Source organism: Phasianus colchicus, chromosome 2, assembly GCF_987193195.1.
Source record: "Phasianus colchicus chromosome 2, bPhaCol1.hap1.1, whole genome shotgun sequence".
In the NCBI taxonomy this organism is placed as follows: Eukaryota; Metazoa; Chordata; class Aves; order Galliformes; family Phasianidae; genus Phasianus; species Phasianus colchicus.
The window spans coordinates 77,248,334-77,263,907 of NC_143437.1; the positions used below are offsets into that span (position 1 = coordinate 77,248,334).

Genomic DNA, 15,574 nt, shown 5'->3' on the forward strand with positions numbered 1-15,574 from the left:
TTCGTTTTTCCAACACAGCACTGATGTTTCAGATGGAAACTGATGTTTCCTCTGAACCAATGATGGTTCAGAGGAAAAGAAACCTATTCAGAGTAACTGGGCGCTGCAGAGCATCTCTGCATAAACAACACTGCAGAATTAAAACTGAAAGCATTTTGGTCCTTCTAGATGACAAAATAGTGACAATACCACTTAAATAATTTATGGGCAACAACTACCAATCCTTTTCTAACTTCAAGTCTAGTAGATGACAGGGCACTGAAAACATGGCAGCTCATTTTAGGATAGCCAGTCATGGTCAAATGGCAACTTAACCTTTAACTTAGCCTTTTATAATGGCTATTATTAAAATATTTAACAATTTTTTTCAGAATCACAGGATCATTAAAGTTGGGAAAGATCTCTAAGATCCAACAATCAGCCCATCCCCACCATGCCACTAACCGAGTCCCTGAGTGCCACATCCACACAGTTCTTGGACACCTCCAGGGACAGTGACTCCACCACCTCCCTGGGCAGCCTGTGCCACTGCCTCACCACTCTTTCTGAGAAGAAATTCTTCCTGATATTCAATCTGAAAATACATATTACTGGTACATCTAGAACGGTGGCAGCTATTTTACTTTTTTGGTGGTTTTGGTTTTTTTTTTCCCCCTCCAAACTATCTGACTGCAAATTACAGCCTCATAATGATGTATTTTTAATAATAGAAAAAAAGACTACAGATTCTAATATATTTATACTACTACAATTTGTCAAATATTTGTAGGTACTTATATAGTCCTTACCATAGTATCTGCAGGCCATAAGCTGTCATGCTTTTACACTCAGGGCAGCTAATGAGAAGGGTTGTAGAAGTCAGTGATTTCATATAGACATTTTTGTGGCAGACCAAGACACTGCCTTTGTTATGAGTTCTCAGTTGGCATTCTAAGCTTCTGAAAGCCTTTCTGTAACACATTATCAACTGAAAATACAGAAAAAAACCCTACAAAAAGACATTAAGTAATAAAAAAATCTTTTATTATTATTATCCAAGGTAATTTTTTTACATTTTACCAAAGGTACTTTTGTTCTTTCTTTACAAAGCCAAAAGACATAATTAGATTGCTTGCAAGTCAAACAAAGACTTCAGATGAAAAAGAACATTTTTCAGTGACTGGTTACCTGAGTTACAGTACAAGATTTAAATTCAGACAGTATTGCTCTTCAGAGATATTACAGTAAGAAATAAGACTTTCAGTTCAAAACCTAAATCAGTGCTTGCAACAAAAATAACTTTCATGAACCAAAACAAGAGATACCTTACATAACACATATCATACACTTCTGCTTCCCTCTACAATAAATTAATACACACGATGACTTAAGTATTAGAAAAAAATATTTACAAAAACAAGATAAAACACAGTATAAAATTTTCTCTTCCAAAGATGTATTTCTTTCAAGAAACAGTTTGGTACCAAGTGTGAGATTTCAAGTCTTACAAAATCACTTTTCACTTATTTAAATTCATGAAGGTAAATAAATAAGATTGTATTGAACAAACAGACTGATATCTTCATACAGCTTTATGCAGTAAAAGCGTGCATCTCTTCTTGAGAGTATCCAAGATCCTCCAGATATCTGAAAGTCAGAAATCAAATTTGTAACATCAATATTTGGAATCCAAAATTCAGCACAGACACAATTCAGCACCTCTATCTTGTTTTTATTAAAACATGCACGGTGAAGTTTTCCTTCATTTACCTTAGTAAATGCATTTAGAAAACACACTTTATGACCATATATGACATATTAGGATACCAATGCGATTCCTAAAAATAAATAGAACTATCATTTGATGCATCTCTGCTTTATTAAAAGACAACAGTTATTGGGCAATTCCACCCTCCATTAAATCTGTGCAGCTGTCCTCAACAATGCCACAGGAAAGACAACCCTTTATCTTTAAATATAAGCCACATAATGAAAGTATTTGGTACAGATGTAAATAAATACATGAATAATAATCCAGAGAACTGCTAGCGATGGAACAGCAGCTTTGATTTTTTATTTTGACTAACAATTTATCCAGCTAACACCTACACAGTAAGCTTATTTCCAATTATATCATTTTTTCTCTGAGTCGTGAATTTAAAGCAGGACTTGGAAAAAAAAAGTTAAAGAGATGCTCTTAGAAAGTTTTGACAATTTACTAAAGCTCATGAAACTCGCATACTGCATTCACTCTTTAATTTAAAGCTTTGTTTGCAAAGCACAAAACAAAGCCATTTTTGAAAGACTTTCAAGTCAGAAACAACAAAGCTGGCAAGGTTGATCAAACTTCACAGGTTCCTCATTCCCAAACTCATTACTTAAAATACTCACTGTAGTCCCTGTTCTGTAAAAGGCGTTGGACCGCAGATGCAAATAAGCACCTTGGAGTCTTTTTTACTTCTTTTCATACACTCAGAGAGAAGAGCTGAAGAAATCTTCCCCTGTTTACCCATCCAGTCTTCTGCTGGCTCTGAAAGAATGAATTGAACCTCAAACCTGGAAAGCAGAAGAATATTCCAGAAATATTGTATTTTATTAGAAAACAGCAATATAAAATACTACTGAGACACTCCTATGATTATTTTTTTGTTCTGCTCTATTCCTACTGTACGATGTTAATTCTTACAGACATTTAGCTGTTCCTAGCACCAAGTCAATCAAACAGCCTCCCAAGTTGGGTGTTTAATTATTTAATGCAATCTTTAAACGTTAAGAACGGGAGCTGTGTACTTCACCTTACAATAAAGAAATAAAAAACAGCAGGTACCAATCAAGATATTAAAGAACAGATTTTATTTTTCCAGGACTGACTTATCCAAATGTTGGCGTAGCTCAATTCACAAGCAGGGAAATAAGAATGCTTAGCCAAACCTTTGAAAATATCAGCACAATTTAATTAATGAGAAAGTGTTCTAACTTGTTTCTAAAACCCACTAACAATAGTTATCGAGTGAAAAACAAGCACTTGTGTATATGAAGCTGCTACTGAAAGGGAAAAAGGGATTTTGCTGTAAATTTGCACAATGTCTAGACTACAAAGCTTCAAGGGTGCCAGACATCACTATGTTATGAAATAATATTGATTTTTCACATGAGTGCTGTGAAGGAACAGATGAAATTAATTTGTTCACACAATTTCAACTAAGAATTACATAAGCATAAAGGAAACATACTTGTTTCACCCAAAATCCAGGCATTAGGAATTTAACTAGTGCTAAAAGGGTACTGAAGTTAAAAGGCAACCTGATGTTCCTATGTCTCCTGACATAAATAGGACCTGCTAAATGAAGTTAACATTACACGTGCACTACTGTGTTTTAACCCATAATTAGATTGTAACTGAGAAAAATAAAAGTGAATAAACAGTAAGTAAAAATTTAAGTAGAGCCTAATTTGAACTCTGAATTTCAAGCTAAGAATTTTGGCCACAAAGTGACACTAAAGAGATTTTTCATGACTCCTCACTAAATTCAGAGTGTTGTTCAATGGGCACACTATCTTAGTCTATTATTTCCCTCTCTTTGCATATCTATATGTCCTATCACTACGGCTAATTTTCTTCATCTTCAGAAAGCTTCTCTAACAGTCTGAGCTATTATTACATCTAACATTCCATCTCCAACAAACATCTCAAACAGTGCCGCATCAAACTCTTAGCTTCCCAGAACATAATGACATACCCTGCTGATATGCATCTATGACCTATATAACCAAATCACCTTCCACCTCCTATGTCTCATTAAATTCCAAATAAAAGTCTCCAGAAGCAGGATCTGCCCTTGTGCCATAGCTGTTCAGTTACTGTATGCCTCCAGGTATTTTCTGCCATACACTGGGATAATACAAATTGTTCTTCACAAGAGTTGTAAATACCTTTCATCTCTAAGAGCTAATTGCTCTAGCTGGTTTCTCCAAAGTATGTCGTCCTCTTTTTTGTTGAAGAAAATCAGCTTCACTGTCCTTAAAAATAAACAAACAATTTAACTGAAGGTTGTTTCTGTATTTGAAACACATTAATGAATCAGAACTTAGTGGATTACACAGAAGCATTTTACATTAAAACAAACAAACAAAAACACACACTCTTCCATTCTCTTCTTAAATCTTTTTGCTTCTAATCCACTAAATCTTTCTGGCTGTATTTCAAATCTGTTGGAGTTGTGACCCCCTCTTCTAAATGCCCTAACCTTGCCTATGGTTGCAACCCATCCTTCAGGAATCACTGTTTTTAGAAAAATAAAGTCCCTTATAGTTACTAAGGCCTGACTGAGAATACAGTATACTTGCTTGTCAAGATTTATCTAGTGGTTTCTCAATATTGTTTGAGCACTAATGCTGCAGTTAATACACCATTAATGAACTCTATCAATCTTCTCTGTGTTACATCTCTGCAAGCTGGTATATGTAAGTGGAATTTCAAGAAGCTCACGTCAATACTAAATTCCTGAAGACAGAATCCTAACATACAGAAGTAAAGAAACCTAATTCATGCAAAACTACAGCTGTGAACCTGAGCTCCATTCATTGGTTCAGTGCCCAACACTCTCCTATATGGAGAAAACTTTGCTTCCAAGAGACCAGCAAGAGACACATTATGTTTACATGAAGCTGCATTGAAGCTATTAGTTCCCCTCTCCTCCACTTGTGTAGCTTCCAGAGCCATCTTCCATTCATGTCACATATGCTAGGACTTCTGTGGAGAGGAGTTCATGGTCTCCAGCTGCTCCTTAACTGCAATTTAAAAGCCTACGTTCTCCCTGAAGACATCACGTTTTTCTGTCTTCTAACCTTTTTCCTCTTTTGCAGTTTGGTCACAATTCAAGATACCAGCAAATCTCCTAAAAGCTACAACAGATGCCAAAGATAAAAGATCATCATCTACTTAAGAGAACACACTCATTTTCAGCTGTCAAAACTTCAGCACTGAGGCATGACAGTTATGTATAATACCAATCATCAACAGCATTACTGAGAGAAGTTACAGATGCAGTACAACTCAAAATAACTTGCAGTACACAAGCTCTGGAAAGCCTTCCCAAATGAGCCATGATGAATCTTTAAATCCTAAAATTTACCCAAAGACCAGGGTTCTTTACCCAAGTTCCCAGGGCCTGCTGCCATGAAAACACAGAAAGTAAAGCTTACTTCAAGAATGTAATGCTGTCAGAGCTGGGGTGATGCTCCACCGCATCAAGCACTGCTCAGGTGAGGAAAAGAGTCAACAAAAACACATATGGGAAAGCCATAGAATTTATTCCTTGGGTACAAAGGTAGGAACTGGGACCTGCAAGAAATAACTCTGGACACTCTTACTGATATTCCGTACTTGTATATACATTTATCTGGTGCAATACTGCCCAGAACATGTGATAAAGAAAATAAATACCCCCAAAACTTGGAATTAAATGGTAAGAGTACTGCTACAAAAGAGAAGGAAGGCAGCTAAATGGAAGATGTAGAGATTTAGATATGATCCCTGTTGCTAGAGAAGACATATTTGAGAGAACAATAATGGAACTTTAGATTCGAAAAAGAATGAGGAACTGTCAGTTTTTTGAAAGTTGACAGGAAAGTCAAACATACAGCAAACTTCCAGGGATGATAACAATAAACTCTGTAAATTGCTATGAAAGGTCTTAAAAAAGGGTGCACAGACAGAGGAACAAAAATGATCCTTACATGAACACAAAGGAAGAAGAAGTAGAGAAATGTTGTAAAACCAGATTCTAAAACAGAAAAGAATGCTGACAGAAGTGGAACACTGTATTAAGAATGAATATAAAATTGATGTGGTAATTTAGGAATGAAAACCTAAAAACAAGACAGCTATCAAAGAGAATGAAGAACAGACTCTCCTAGAGAAGTGTTAGCCCTCTGCTGAGTGCTTAGTGCCTCTGTGCCTCAGCCTTCTTTATGAAATGCATCCAGCTGATTGTAGCAATACACCACAAGTAAAAAGGAACAAAAATCTCAAATAGGAAAAAATTGTGCAAATATTCTTCTGAAAGGAATACTGTGTCCTAATACAATCTGGCCAGGAAGAGATGAAACAAGACTGAACTAAAATTGTTATGGCTTCATATACAAAAGGATATTGCAGACAGGAAGAGAATAAATTGCATTCCACGTTCACTGTAGATAGGAAATAACAGACCTAAAAAAAAATAAAATAAGGAGAGAAGCCAGACAGAATGAATGGAAATCCAACGATCCAAGATAATGATGTCAAGGAAAACACCATGCAGGGAACCAGCAGGTTCTCCAGTGTTAGCAGTACTACCTCAGAGGCTCAGTCAGCACCTGCCTAGAACTAGACAGAAGCTGCTTCAGTAGGTGATGTCATCATAAAGACACTCAGCATTCTCACTGCAATTTGTGTTCTAGTGTATGCGAACCACATCTAAGGCAACTGTTACTTTGCACAGTAACATAAAAAATAACATTCATATATTTATATATATTATATACACAAAGTATACAAATATTACATAAATACACATATACACATCTGAAAGACTTCTGCAACATTTGCTTTAAAATAAAAGTTGGAAAAAAAAAAGTTGAGGGTAAACAGCAAAAATAAGGCCATCAAACAGACAGACACCTAGAGCTTTCAGAAACACTAAGCTTTGTACCTGTACTGAATCAAGATATTCTAGCTATTCTACCTCATGAGCCTCCATGGCAAGTAGAAAAAAAATAAATCACTTATTTTAATTAAGAAGAAAATATATGCTGCTGCAGCTTGAACTAACTGCTGCTACTGAGTTCCCATAAGAAACCACACCAAAGAGAGTTAAAATGAACACTTCTGGTCATCCTTCAAGGACACGATAGACACAAGCACCAGCTGTGCAGCAGTAGCCTTTCACACACATTATGTAGTGTGTTTATTCTGCTTATGGACAACATATTAAGACCTGCATCTTTTACTATTCGTTTTACTTTTATATTATATTTACCTTACACATATAAGTTTTCCACTCATGAAGAAAAAAAAGGTCAAATTCACTTAATAGTGTTTTCCAAGTATTTTGCCAGATGATAAATTTATTTCACAGTGCCTATTTGCATGTGACAATACAAGATCCTTTGGAAAAGCCTCAAACAGTACGTACATTGTGTCCACAAAACAGCATCTTTTATGCCAGACAACATGCAGTACAAGAATAACATGCTTTTAGATTCTTTTCTAGAAACAAATTATTGAAGTATACATGTAATCCTTTTTACCTTTATTATGAAGACTAGCCTTCAATTTAAATCCTTTATCCTCTTTCAAAATGTGCTTTATGAAGACATAATGAGCCAAAACATCCTGTGCTTATATTGAATAAAACCCAGTAATATAAATTAATAACCCTTACAAAAGTCTGAATTTAAAGTCCAGGAAAGGAGTGTCAAATCTGTAGAACTATCCTTGGCAACAGCTCTTAGGAAAATGAAGGTCAGGCATGTTTTCTATTTACGTGCTCACACAAATCATGACAGTCCACATTGACAAAACCAATCTATTAAGAAATTCCACTAAGCATGATGCTGGAAGCAAACCATTGCTAAAAGCAATACAAAAATAATTCGTATCTCTTTCAGAAGATGCGCCCCAGTCATCCTTTGCATTTCCTTTTGAAGTTGAGCTACCATGTTATTGAGTTTACCTGAACTCTCTTGAGACTTTTTACACTTCTAGTTTACATTACAGATTAAATAAAAGATACACATGACAAAACATTCTTTTAGGGATCCACGTCGCCTTTTACAAGAGAACAGACCCAAGACAAACAAGAATCACGTGCTCTGCCTGAATGCAATTGAAATCTGTATTTTAAGACAGCAGCATGGTCAAACTCAAAAACAAAACAACAACAAAACACTAAAAACAATGGATCATATCTGGAGTAATTTTAATTTGAGCTCCTAGTCACGTTCTTCTCCTCTCAAGAAGAAAAGATTTTTCTAAGAGATACTAAGAAACAGTTGAACTCCAATGAAAAGCACTTATGTCTCACATCAAACCACAGTTTACTCTTTACTGTGAAGTGGACTGAGATAACTATGCCCAGGAACTTGAAAAGCTAAGGGAAGCTCAAAATTACGAACAGTAAAACAAACGCCATAACTACTCAAAAATTGATGTGTTATTTATATGTCTGCAGTGACACAGTTCAAGGCAAATGAAATTAGTTGCCTGCTGAAAATAGGAGGAAGATTATAATATGTACAGTTACATTAGCAAAACGTAATCAAGCGGCATGTAGAAAACTAAATGGTAGAAGAAAGATTGAGAAAACTTGAGCAGAGACACTACAAAAAGAAAAGGTGCTCTGCATCACTATCTCTAAAATAAACTGAAGAAAAACGCTTTCATTCCCTCTGGTTTTGAATTCATTTTATTAATACTGAGGACAGCCCATCACGCTTCATCTCATTCTTCCTATGGATCACTTTAGCTTGAGGTTAAATCATTATTAGTGTACATACCGGAGACAATCAACTTTAGTCAGAGCAAAATTCAGCAGCTTAACCATTGGTGTGAAGCCTGTGCCTGCTGCCAATAAAAAGAGGTCTTCTAGAGCTTCAACTTGTGACTTCTTGAAGTTACCTTCAGGATTGCTGACAGAAATATCATCACCTTTAAAATCAAAATAGAATGGTAATCTTTAATGAGATGAAAACAAACTAATAATCTGATTTTTAAAAGATCCTTTGATACTCCCTTCATCTTTGAAGTGTTGGGATTCATTTCAGAAGGGTACAATATAAATCACGCATGGATCATTTATGCTAAAAGAACAGGTGTTCAATCAAAATGTCTTGCTTTTATGCTATGACTACACAGATTTGTGAAGTTACTATTAAAAATCTGCCTTCTATCTGAAACATAAAGGGAAGTATATCTTGAGTCTAATAAAACAGATTTGCTCGTCTTTATTAAAAAAATACAGTCATTTTTATTTAAGTGTATACACTCAAATACAAAACAACCAACTAATATATTTATGTACACAATCAAATACAAGTAATTAACTGCTCGATACAGATGACATATGTGCAAAGATAAAGCCAACCTCTGCAAAACTAAATGCAAAACACCCTAAACCACATATTTACCTATTTGTAGGTGGTCAAGTGCCTGCGTGAACAATCCACACGAGTAAATTTTGATCATTAAATATATATGCACACCATCCTGGCAAAACGGTTCTTTGAAATCCAGTGGCAAAAAAGGCAATATAGGTGTATATGGTTTTGCTACTTCTGTCCCTAAAGAAAAGACAAAAGGTAGCTGAAAAAATAGGAAAACTGCATACAGTAAATTATCTGCAAACAGCAGAGGCTCAAAATAGAGATATGTGTTAAGATATCTGTGGTCATATTCTCAGTTTTTCTCACCTGCAATGATTTGTTTGAGGTAAACGTGTTGTCCAATGGGAACCTGAAGATGAGTGCTCTTAGGCAGCATAAAGCAGAAGAGCTTGGTGTCGTGGGTAACTTCTGTCTTAGAAACCAACTTGCACTTCCTGTAGAACAATCCTAAAAGCATCAATTGCCTGTTACTTACATATCTTTTAATAAGAAAAAAAAACAAAAAAAACCAACAAAACCAATAAAAATACTTTATAAAAATACTACAAATAGATGCTTTTGTATCAGTATAATTATTTTTCTAATTTGGAGCTAATTTTTTAGCCTTACTTTAGGCTCTTACCAGACTGAATCTGTGCTATTAGTTAGCAACAACTATGAAGGAGCAGAAAATCAACCCAGTTGTTCTTTCAGAAAGCAGAACCATCTGTACCACATTGTACCTGTACTAAAGTCACCACAGAACTTCAGCGTGAATACACATCTTTGGATTAAAACAGCTTGGGTAATGGAAATGAAGAGTAAGTGAGACAGAGCACCACACTGCCTCTGGGCATTTAACCCATCCAGCACTCTGGGTATTTATTCAGCTGACCACCCTGCATTACTGCTGTTTCACTGCTACTGACACAGCAAATATTTCTGAAAGGGCTGTCCATAGGGAATAACACTTAGAGCTCTTGCAGAAAGATGGTATATATTGGCTAAAGTGTATGCTCTGGCACCTTTTCACCAACTACTATCCTAGCACAGTCCACCTACAGTCCTGTAACGCTGTTAGTGTTACACTATACCAGAACACCTTGTATATGCTCACAGGAATTTTTACCCTATTGTTCCAAACGCCAAACAAGTTACAGCAGGAACTTACACTGATGACAGTTTAAGAATGGAAATGTCCATGTTCATGTGGAGTTTTTTCACCTTAGATAGACAAGCACAATGGCCTCTGAGCATTCAACAGCAAAGAACTTTGCACATTTTTTTTTTGGGACACAATATCAACATTTAAATGCTTACACCTGACATAAAATAAAACCAACAAGTGAAAAACAAACAGAACTCAAGGCAATGCATCTGTGATAGCCTACAGATAGTGCAGCATTAAAATGCCAGATGTAAAGCTATAAAATAGCTTTAATTAGACAGCTCAGTTCTTGGAAGCAAAGCAGCTCTCAAGGCTCTCCTTTAGTACTGGTACTGCTCCTGCTGTTGCCTACCTGCCTGCCTAGAAGAGGTGCTGGTCCATAGATCTTGGTGCAGGTACACGAGTTACAATACACCTTGTATCAGTTGTTCTATCTGCTCTTCTCAGCCATGGTAAAATGTAAGTAACTTTGCTCCTCAACAAAACAGGGGTAAAATTACTCCATCTGCAGCAAATTTTTTTTTTTTTTCCATCTTATTACAACTGATGCATCATGTAAGCACAGCTACTTGCACAACCAATACGTCCTTCCTCTCCTCTTTTAAAAGTTCTCACAGATCTTTCTCAGTTGTCTCACAGCTACTCACTGGAGTAGCATAAGCAGCCATGTATCTACAGGAAATCACCCAGGCCAGCAGCATACACATCTGTGCTATCTTTCTGAAGGGATTACTCTTCTACCTGACAGTATGTTCTGCCTGTGTTAAAAGGGGTTCTAGCATTGTCACCGGTAAACAGTCAAACAGCAGCTGTCCAATCTAATAATATTACTATTCAATAATGGAAAATACACTATATGAAACTGTAAATAGTGTTAAGGAGAGCTGTTGTGTTTGCAACACACTTCATATTATTGGTTTCTGCAGTTTACTGAAGGAAATGTAATATTTTCTTTAAAGACTTGCTTAACCTCACATATAAAAATGCATCAATTCACTTTACGAGGGCAGTATTACTTTACCAGGCTGGAAGTCATGATCATTTTACTTTCAGAATATATTTGTTGTACTTCATAAAAGGTTGTTTTGCACACCAAACCAATTTTACATCCAGCAGACAGGAAAAACAACTGAGTTGTTAATTACTATTTCTGTGCTCTTAGTACAAGAGATGGGGGTTTCTCACACTTAACAGCATTTGCTCTATGGGAGCAAAATTGAAACCTAGGCAATTTAGAGGCAGGAGGCACAGTTCTAAGCAAAACTGAGTGAGGCTAATTAAGTCTACACTACGCAAACAGAAGCCTCCAATGTGCAGATATTATTGCCATGCTGAAAGCAGAGGACTAGAATAAAGGAAAGACATTTAGCTGAACATTCCTCTTTCATAACCCTTCTAGTATGTTTAATTTTATTTCTTAATTAATAAATCGCTGAATAAAAAATTCTGAATAAGAAAATTTAAACCACGGTTTAAAAAGCCAGAGATATCAATATATTTACTATATTTACTCACCTTAGTAATTGAGGCACTGAACAAACTCAGCTCAGCAAGCTCTGACTTAACAGGTTCTGAAACTTGCGTAAGCAAAATTACATTCTAACCAACCTAAATGTAGCTAAAGAGATGTGCTTTTATACACACAATCTTCCTTTTTGGAGCACAATAATCTCTCAACTTTCATGGTCTAATTACCATAGCTACGAGCCAGTAAGAGTGAACAATGTTTAATCAGTTCTTAACTTTGCTCTCACACATAAGGCAGCCTAAATTTAGTCAGCTTTTGAGCATAAATAGGCAGAGGGTCAAGAGTGCTTCTGAGAACTGGGACAGTAGCAATAACATCAGAAACATCTTTATAACATATTATGTTATTGTATGGAAATTTCTAGTTTAGCTGGAAAAAAAAAACCAATCACAGTGAGAGCTGCCACAATTTCATACTATTCCCTCACCACAAAATGAATTCATATGTAATCTCTACCACCCCCTGCAGATGCAGCAGCTTATTTAGAGCTGGTTTTGAGTGCCTCATTTATGCATAGCTCAAGTTACAAAGGTACAGAGTGCTGGAACAATGTCACAGCATTGAATAGGGATGCAGCTGTAGTAATAGCAGGACATGGAGGTTTTTGTTTCTTCACTAGTTACTCCTACATCCCCTGCCACAAAGCAAAGGTCTACCAAAGTTTTCATACAGATAGAAGGGCTATCAAGCACACAGGCAGCCATGAGATGCAACAACTTTCAAGCAGTTTTCAACTTCCCTATTACATTCTCCCAATCTTTCTGCAAGATTCAAAGATCTCCAATTCTACTGGAAGACCAAACAAGAAAATGAAACCAGGAGGAAAGAAACAACAAGAAAGCCTTCTACTGTGAATCTGCTCAAGGAGAGCATCTGAACAGTTTTCAACAACACCAGAAAACATTCTTAAAAAAAAAATGAAGTATGGTCACAGAAAAGAAAAATCCTGGGAGAAAACATGTTTAACATCCCCTAAAAAGTCTTAGAAGAACTGCTAATGCAGCCATATTTACCTCTTTCCGTGCGCCTGATAAGTGTATTATGACTCTCCAAAGGCAATCCCAGCACTTTCCATTGAATATGATCCTTTTTCTTTAAAATAATCTCTACCTTCCCAACTTTTTCAGCAATATTTACTACAAGAGAAAATTGTTTCCTACTGTTACTTTTAGTTACACTTTGTACAACAATATAATTTTACTCCTCTATTAAACTCAAGAAGGACTAGTCATTTTTCAAGAAGCACAGGATTAATGCATTATATTATAATACTTTCAGTTAACTCTAATGTTTAGTCTGATGTTTTACAGGGCCTTTAGAATACGTATAATTAATGTACTATATTTAATAGATCTAATAAATACATTGTGAAAAGATTTACAGTCCATCTGGTCAGAAATAACACAAAGTTTGAGTCCTTATTTACTGGAAACAGTTAATTGTCACCACATACTTCCCTTTTTTTCAAATAGCCATTTGAATGAATAAATAAGTTTATGAAAATCCCATTCAAAACATAGAATGGTTTATATATACACACAACACAGATCCCTTCTAATTATTTTAGTGATATTCCAAAGGATCAGAGCACCATCAACATTATTGTTTTACATGCTCAAGTGTCAAAATGAAAAAAAGGATTTAATTGTATGGTTTGATTCGGCTGACTGTGTCAGAACCTGATGGTATGAAAAGCTGTAAAGTACCTGATGGATCAGAAAATTAAATGAAAGTTCTATAGTTCTTCTAAGATGGGAATGTAGAAAAGTTACAAGAGACAACTTACCAGCAAAATCATCTTGAACTTCATGATCCAAGTCTGAAATAAAGAGAAATAAATTTGTTTAATCAATAATCAAATTACATTCTAGTCTTTATATATTTGTACAGCTTAGAGCAAGAAATACCGTGTGAAATAATGTGCCTACAACCCTACACATCTTTACTTGGCCCTGAAATTTCACTCTTGCTTCATATCATTCTCAGTGTCTTCTGCAAGCTAATACATAACACATTAAGAAAGGCATCATTTCTCTCTTTTTTTTTTTTTTAAACAGTGACTCATGATATAAGTATCAACTTGTATTCATCTCAATCTTTCTACCTGCCCTTTTTGAATAAGGGCTTTTTAGTAAGTGATCTATAATACATACCTGAAATGGAGAAACTTGTATAACTCTTACATCAGTTTCTTACTACACTTCATTCCATGTAGCTTAGGACATCAAATAAGAAACTGAATAAAAAAAATGTATACATACTGACCAGATGAAGATAGGAGTTGATCATGTAATTATTTTAAATATAGAGGAATAAAATTTAAGTGGTATATGCAAAACATATATGGCCTGATGTGAAGGTTTTAATAAAGTAAAATAAAAATTCAGTATTTTCAACTGTAAAATTACAGTACCTACCAACTTCTACAAGATATGAATGGTCATCCAGGATGATCTCTCCCCTTAATCTTTTGTGTTGACAGTCCACTATCACCAACTCTGCATTCATACCCTTTCACAAATAAGGAAAAAGAGCATTTTAATGAAGTTCTCCAAGAATTCAAGCTGGATCACAGATCCTGTAATTATCTCTTTCATAAAATACATTTACCTTCTGCTTAGTATATATGACAACAGTGATCAAATCATCTGTTTGAAACCAGTCATAACTGTAAAACAGAAGTACAGGAAGAAAATATATATATGTATATACACTTTTGTTCAGCATACCAAAATATATTTAATCAGCAGTTTTCAAGCAGAACTTCTTTCACAAAGATACCAGCCAAACACATTCTTCAGTATGTTTTCAAGAGGTAAGCCCAGCTATTATAATTTTGAAAATAAGATTAAAATAAAAGCAGTCTAATTATTCATCCTAATAGTGAGTAGCAGTTAAAGTTATAAACAGTAGTTTTAGTTACAAAGCATATGCACCCTCTTTGCAGTATACGAACCTTCCAAGAAAGATGGTTGAAGTCCTTGGCTCCAAGCAAAGTTATTAAATTGTCAGAGCAGTTTCCAAGAGTTACAGGTTCTACCTTTATACCACAAAACCACAGTTTCCTTCCTTTGCCCAGATCTAGGCTTTACATTTTCATGATTCCCAAGCTACCCAAACCTTGTAATAACTACAGGGTAAGGTAAGCATTTGAAGGGCATACTGTATATTTCTTATTGCTTTCCATTACTATACACTTGCCAGGGTTTTCAAGACCTCTTCAGCACAGTAGTCTATCTATCCAAGGCCAGAAAAGCTATACATCTGACCACATCTAATGCTTGGCTCTCAAGTGTACATCTGTAGTTCTGACATAACTCCAGCATCATGAAGGCTGCAATCTCAGTAAGTGAAAGTCAAGTCTACCAGCACAACTCTACACACTCCTCATGCGTACATTACTACTGTCTTCTCTCTTCCCCAAGTCCTAACCACTTCTGTTTAGTGTTTGAACTCTTGAAGAAGAAAGAAGGGATGCCCCCTCCAAGACACATTCCTGTTAGCGAGCACCTTCCCATTTGACACCTGGACATGCCAGACACACATAGGAAAAAGGAAGCAAGGAGTGAGGAACAACCCCAGAAGATAAGCCATGTTCCAGTTGCAAAATGGGGATTATGAATATGGTTGCACATAACTAGCCCAAAGTTTATGTAGTCACATTATGCAAAAATCAGAAAATAAACCTCAGAGATTCAAAGAATCATGGAGAAGATACCTCAGTGACAACAGCAGGTACTTCATTGTGTTTTTAAGGTCTGCTTTGTTTTACA

The 15,574-nt window shown here is 35.7% G+C and overlaps 1 protein-coding gene across 1 annotated transcript in view; it reads right to left on the minus strand.

Moving 5' to 3' along the window:
• Positions 1-1,031: 1,031 nt before the first annotated feature.
• The window catches only part of CYB5R4 (cytochrome b5 reductase 4), a 28,822-nt gene continuing 14,279 nt past the window's right edge, over positions 1,032-15,574 (minus strand). Inside the window, exons 7-16 of the mRNA XM_031610841.2 lie at positions 14,412-14,469; positions 14,219-14,312; positions 13,588-13,620; positions 12,815-12,937; positions 9,433-9,573; positions 9,151-9,303; positions 8,521-8,671; positions 3,913-3,999; positions 2,371-2,535; positions 1,032-1,626 (exon numbers count right to left, since the gene is read on the minus strand). Of these exons, the coding sequence (XP_031466701.2) occupies positions 1,572-1,626; positions 2,371-2,535; positions 3,913-3,999; positions 8,521-8,671; positions 9,151-9,303; positions 9,433-9,573; positions 12,815-12,937; positions 13,588-13,620; positions 14,219-14,312; positions 14,412-14,469 (1,060 nt within the window). The 3' untranslated portion in view covers positions 1,032-1,571. The remainder of the gene's footprint in view (positions 1,627-2,370; positions 2,536-3,912; positions 4,000-8,520; positions 8,672-9,150; positions 9,304-9,432; positions 9,574-12,814; positions 12,938-13,587; positions 13,621-14,218; positions 14,313-14,411; positions 14,470-15,574) is intronic.